The sequence below is a fragment of the Austrofundulus limnaeus genome, unplaced genomic scaffold (assembly GCF_001266775.1).
Source record: "Austrofundulus limnaeus strain Quisiro unplaced genomic scaffold, Austrofundulus_limnaeus-1.0 Scaffold79, whole genome shotgun sequence".
NCBI classification, from domain to species: Eukaryota; Metazoa; Chordata; class Actinopteri; order Cyprinodontiformes; family Rivulidae; genus Austrofundulus; species Austrofundulus limnaeus.
Window position 1 is genome coordinate 1,979,026 of NW_013952481.1, and position 4,952 is coordinate 1,983,977.

A 4,952-nucleotide genomic window follows, 5' to 3' on the forward strand; every position below is an offset into this window, starting at 1 on the left:
ATTTTTTTACTTTTCCCCCACAAGTATTTTTATTTGTTGCTTTTACATTTCCCTGTCTCCTGTTTTTATTTTATGCATTTCTGCCTTATTATGCAAACAAAGTGGGCGGGCCTACTTGGGTCAGCTCCTCTCCTATTGGTCAACAGACAGGAAAGAGCAGGATCCATGTGCAGATCTACTGTGCTTGTGCTGCCTCAGTTTAACTTAAAGTTTAAAGTTTATTTTGGTCCTCCATATTTAGTACTTTTACTTTCTCATAATTTCTTTGTTCTTTCTCCAGCTCCAGGAAACATCTCCTTTCTGCTTCTGCATCTCAACATGAAGCATTTCTAACCACCTTCCTGACTTTGTGATTTTTTATAGAAATGACTTATTTGTTAAACATGAATCTGTTCAAGATTCAACTTCATATCAGGATTTATCCCGAGAAAAAGATTCCTGCCTTCAATATTTCCTGCCACCAATGAACTTTGAGTTCTCTTTTTCTCAGTTATAATACATATTTTTTTCTAACTTGCAAGTTGCCTCAATTTTTTAATTGCTGTTTGAAATTGATTAACCTCTTCCTTAAAGTCAGATAACTTTACAGAAAAGGGTTTGAACCTAAAACAGTGACACACTGTTTGGCCTCCCAAACAAATTTGTTTCGTCCGTTAAGGCGGCTGCCCATATTTTTTTTATACAAAATGTGGTCAACGTTTTTTCTGACGGATGAGGATGGCCGCACAGTGGTGCCAGGAACGTCAACAGGGGCTGGGGGYGTTGCGCCAGGTGGACCGGCGCAGGGTGCAGGTGGCCTGGCGGGCTTGATGAGTGGACGGAGCACATTTGGTGGGAACAAGCGTCGCAGGACAACATCAGGAGGACACGCCATGAGTGAAGCTCAGGAGGGAAAGGTAACTCATACTCGTATTTTCTCCCTTTATACTGTTCACATGATTTTGTCATGTGACCAGGGGGAGTTGAAGGATTTTTTTAGCCAGGTTATTTCATGATTTTAAATACACTACACCATTTTCTTAGTTTTCCTTTTTAAATATTGACTGTTTTAATCCATTGTTTAACTATTGTCATGTCTTGATTAAAATAGTTTAGATACATGCCCAAAACATATTTACAGCACATAAAAATAACCATAAATAAAACATCAGGTGAGGATTTTTGTCTGAATGCCTGCGATTCAGCCGTAGGCCAGTAGTGAGCGGGCCAGGCGTTGAAGAAACATGTATAAATGCTGGAACTTGCGGCTTTTTGTTCTGCGTTGGTTTCCACCATTCCTATCCAGTCACTGGTGTTTGCGTGGTCCTCATTCCTTTACATTTCAATTTATTTAACATTTGTGTGTTTATMGTCTCGAATTCAGTTATTGAACACTAAGTTTTCTTACGATACCTTGAAACAAAATAGATCTTAGGATGGAGAAGTCGTAATTTTCTCACAGCACTCACACAAACGACGAATAAAGGAACATTTGCAGAAAAGTCTGAAAGAAACACAACTAAACCCTCATGACTGAGCTCATTCTGGTTTCAGCACACATTGTGTTGACTCTGCTGTGTGGGAGTGATGGACACGATGCGTTTTTCACATAGTGTGTGAAAATAGTGAAAATAGAAACAGAAAACATACACTCTAAGGTTTATGTCCAAGTCTTTTTATTTATTCCAGCTCTAAAGCTTTTGGCAGCGTATCGACACACAGTTCAGATCATATTGGCACTGTCTTGTGTGTTATTGCTCATGAATCTGTGGAGTTACACAACTAATAGTTGGTTTCTAGTATTAATGCTGAAACTGTGTTTTTTTTTGTTGCGTCGCCAGATCAAGCTCGCTTTCTTCGTGGCCATTGTGGGCGTAGTTCTGACGGTCCTCGGTGTTGGGACAGAGTTCTGGGCTGAGCTGTCGCCTCCGAAGCATTTCTATAACAACCAGGTGAAACGTCACGCATCCTCACATTTCCATGTGCAATTGAAGAGTAATTCATTGATTCGATTAAAATCCCTGGAAACTTTGACCTACAGTAAAAACAAAACACTGCTGCTGGTCTCTTCATTTGATTTCCTTTGCTCAGACTTGTCTAACAACTCACTACGGCCTGTGGAAGGGCTGYACCAAGACGCTGTGGGTGGCTGATATCGACCCAGAACGTGAGAGCTGTGGACCTGCTGAACTTCCTGGAGGTGACTCAAAGAATTCAGAGTCTGTTTTGGTTGATTTATGGGTTTTTGTAATGGCTGACTAGTCCGCTTAAGGAAAGGATGTTAAAAAAGAYGAGTGGCAGATCAAATGGCAGACTGTTGAACTAGTTGGACAGCTTTGTTGGAAGGAGTGAGTAAGCTTGTCTGAGTGCTCCACCTGACTTCCTGGTCAGACAAATGATGCTTGGCTTTCTTCAGGGTTTGTGTGGAGCCGTTTTAGTCAACTGTGTTAAGGATCAGTGTATATCAGAGGCATGCTGCAACTACAAAATATAGCTAGTTTTTAGGGGCCATATTGGATTGGTTTGACTCCAAGTAAGTTACTTTCTAAAAAAATCAATAAAATCCATCCAGTTCATTGTTTTCTAAAATATATCCAGTCTCAGAAAGCATTACAATCTGAAAGAAGTGTATTCCAACAACAATTAATAACAATGCTGTTTTAAGGTGTTTAGGGAAATTTAGAGTATAAAAAAGTATGCTCTAAAGAGTTTATAAGTGACGAGAACTGAGGTCAGTTTATTTGGTTTAGACCAAACAATGAAGGACTGTTATAATAYAGTCTGCCAGAGGTGGGGACTCGAATCAGACTCTTTAGACTTGACTTGAAAAAAATGTTCAGGGACTTGTGACTTGACTTGGACTTTTATACCAATGACTCGAATTATTGACCCTGTTTACTTGAAAAGACTTGATGTTTTACCCAGAATCCTAAGTTTAAAACACATTATCAATAATGTGGGACCCATTAATTAATTTCACTCATTCTTTATAATTAAGGCAGACCATCTGTCTTTATTTTCACACTCTGTGCATGAGCTGCATCACTGCAAATCAAATTAACCCGATTTAAATAAATGGACAATGATAAGACTATTTTTCAGCTGTTTATTTGAACTGCATAATACAGAGATACAATTTTAAAGTTTTTTTTTAAATAATTTGTAAGTTAAACTGCACGTTTCATCATGACTTGAGACACATATAGATGCAAAAGAAGAGTACATTATTTATATTTAACAAACAACTGCAACATTGTTTAAAAAAGACTCAAAGGGACTTGAAATTCCAAGTTTCAGACTTGGGACTTGACAATTGCCTGTGTTTGCATGAGACTTGACTTGGAGCTTGAGGATAAAGACTTGGGACTTGTAAAATAATGACTTTTCCCACCTCTGCAGGCTGCTGTATTCATTTTATTTATTTAAAGGAAATAACAGGTTTGCAAAAAAAGGACAAAGTTTTAACATTTGTTTTAACGTGGCTAAAGCATCTTTCTGAGTCTGACATGTCAAGGTCTCATTGTCCCTTTGGCCACTTGCAGCTACAGTGTTGCTTATTTGATGAAGGGATTTGATTTTTCTCCTCTGGGATTTGTGTGCAGCTGCCTCTCTGAAACTCCGATAGCTGCTGTGGTGAGGGGAAAAAACACACAAAACAAACCCAAACACTGTGAGGATGAGGCTTTCATCACTCTAATTAGGAGTGATGTGCGTGCGTGTTTGCTTGGTCGCGTGTGCAAATGTGCAAGGGAACAGAGAGACGTGTTACATTCTATTTGACGGCCAAACTCTAATTACTGTAACAYGCCATCAGGACGGCACGGCACAAATTGCGCAGGAAGCTTCAGATTGTCACCTTGGGCTTGTCGTTCACGGCTGATTGTGTTTGATGGAGAACAATTAAAGCTAAACTGTTTGGGGGTTAGGGTTTGGGAAAATGAAAAGAGATGCATCAAGGTTAGCACCCATTCCCTGGCAGTGTTCATGTCCATCTTACTGGCTGCTCCTCTTCCTCTGTCCCTCTTCTTCACGCAGAGTCGAACTGCACCTACTTCAAGTTTTTCACCACGGGGGAAAACGCCGTCATGTTTCAGAAGAAAACGGAGAAGAGTGAGTCACACAGTTGTCTTACCTTGCCCACCTCACCTCCTCTCCCTTTTACCTCTGCAGTTATTTATTTATACTTTTTGCTGCTCAATCTATTTCTAAGCTGTTTTTTTCCTCCCTTCACCCCTTCGCCTCACTCTTTCAGGTATCGTCTGCTGTCTGAGTATTTAATATGTATTCCACCCACGCTGCATTCAAGTGTGTTCAACCTCTCATTTCTCTGGCAGCTTCATAATGCATTAAGATTACAACGTGTCACAGGCTGAATGAAGGCAGACAGATGTGTTTTCGTTTGCATTGTTCTTGGTGGCACATTGCTCACTCTGCAGGCTTCTGTGCAGTAATTTGATAAATCTAGTCAGATTGGTTATTTCTTAACGCCGCCGTCTCCCTCTGATCAGATCTGAACGTGGCGACAGCGATGCTGGCCTTGTTCAGCCTCTTCCTGATGGTGATGGGAGCCATCTGCATCGCCATGGCTCTCAGCAAGGAGATCCTGTTCTTTCTGAAGCCGGCGTCCGTCTGCTTCATCCTGTCCGGTCAGTAAAGACAGCGAGCGGTGAAGCCTATAAAACTGACCGTTATTTATTCACGCAGTCTCATGTCTTTGACTGCAGGTGTTCTGGTGCTGCTGTCTCTACTGGTTTTCCACCAGTCTGTCCTGGCGTTACTGGCCAGCGACCACACGGTTCCTCTCCACCACGAGCTCTCCTGGTCCGTGTCGTGTCTCGGATGCGCGGGGGCYGTTCTCATCGTGGGGGGGATCCTCTTCCTGCTGCTGGCGCTGCCCTGCAGCCCCTGGCAGAAGTGTCTCCCTCATAAGGATGGCAGCAGTTAGTGGTGGGCGGGGCGGGGCGGGACGGGGC

At 41.9% G+C, this 4,952-nt stretch overlaps 1 protein-coding gene across 1 annotated transcript in view; it reads left to right on the forward strand.

Annotated features, from left to right (window-relative positions):
• LOC106519607 (voltage-dependent calcium channel gamma-6 subunit) overlaps positions 1-4,912 on the forward strand; it is a gene marked incomplete at its 3' end in the record, with an annotated part of 7,040 nt that extends 2,128 nt beyond the window's left edge. Inside the window, 6 exon segments of the mRNA XM_014011355.1 lie at positions 281-896; positions 1,821-1,931; positions 2,071-2,179; positions 4,015-4,089; positions 4,488-4,625; positions 4,704-4,912. Of these exon segments, the coding sequence (XP_013866809.1) occupies positions 687-896; positions 1,821-1,931; positions 2,071-2,179; positions 4,015-4,089; positions 4,488-4,625; positions 4,704-4,912 (852 nt within the window).
• Positions 4,913-4,952: the final 40 nt, after the last annotated feature.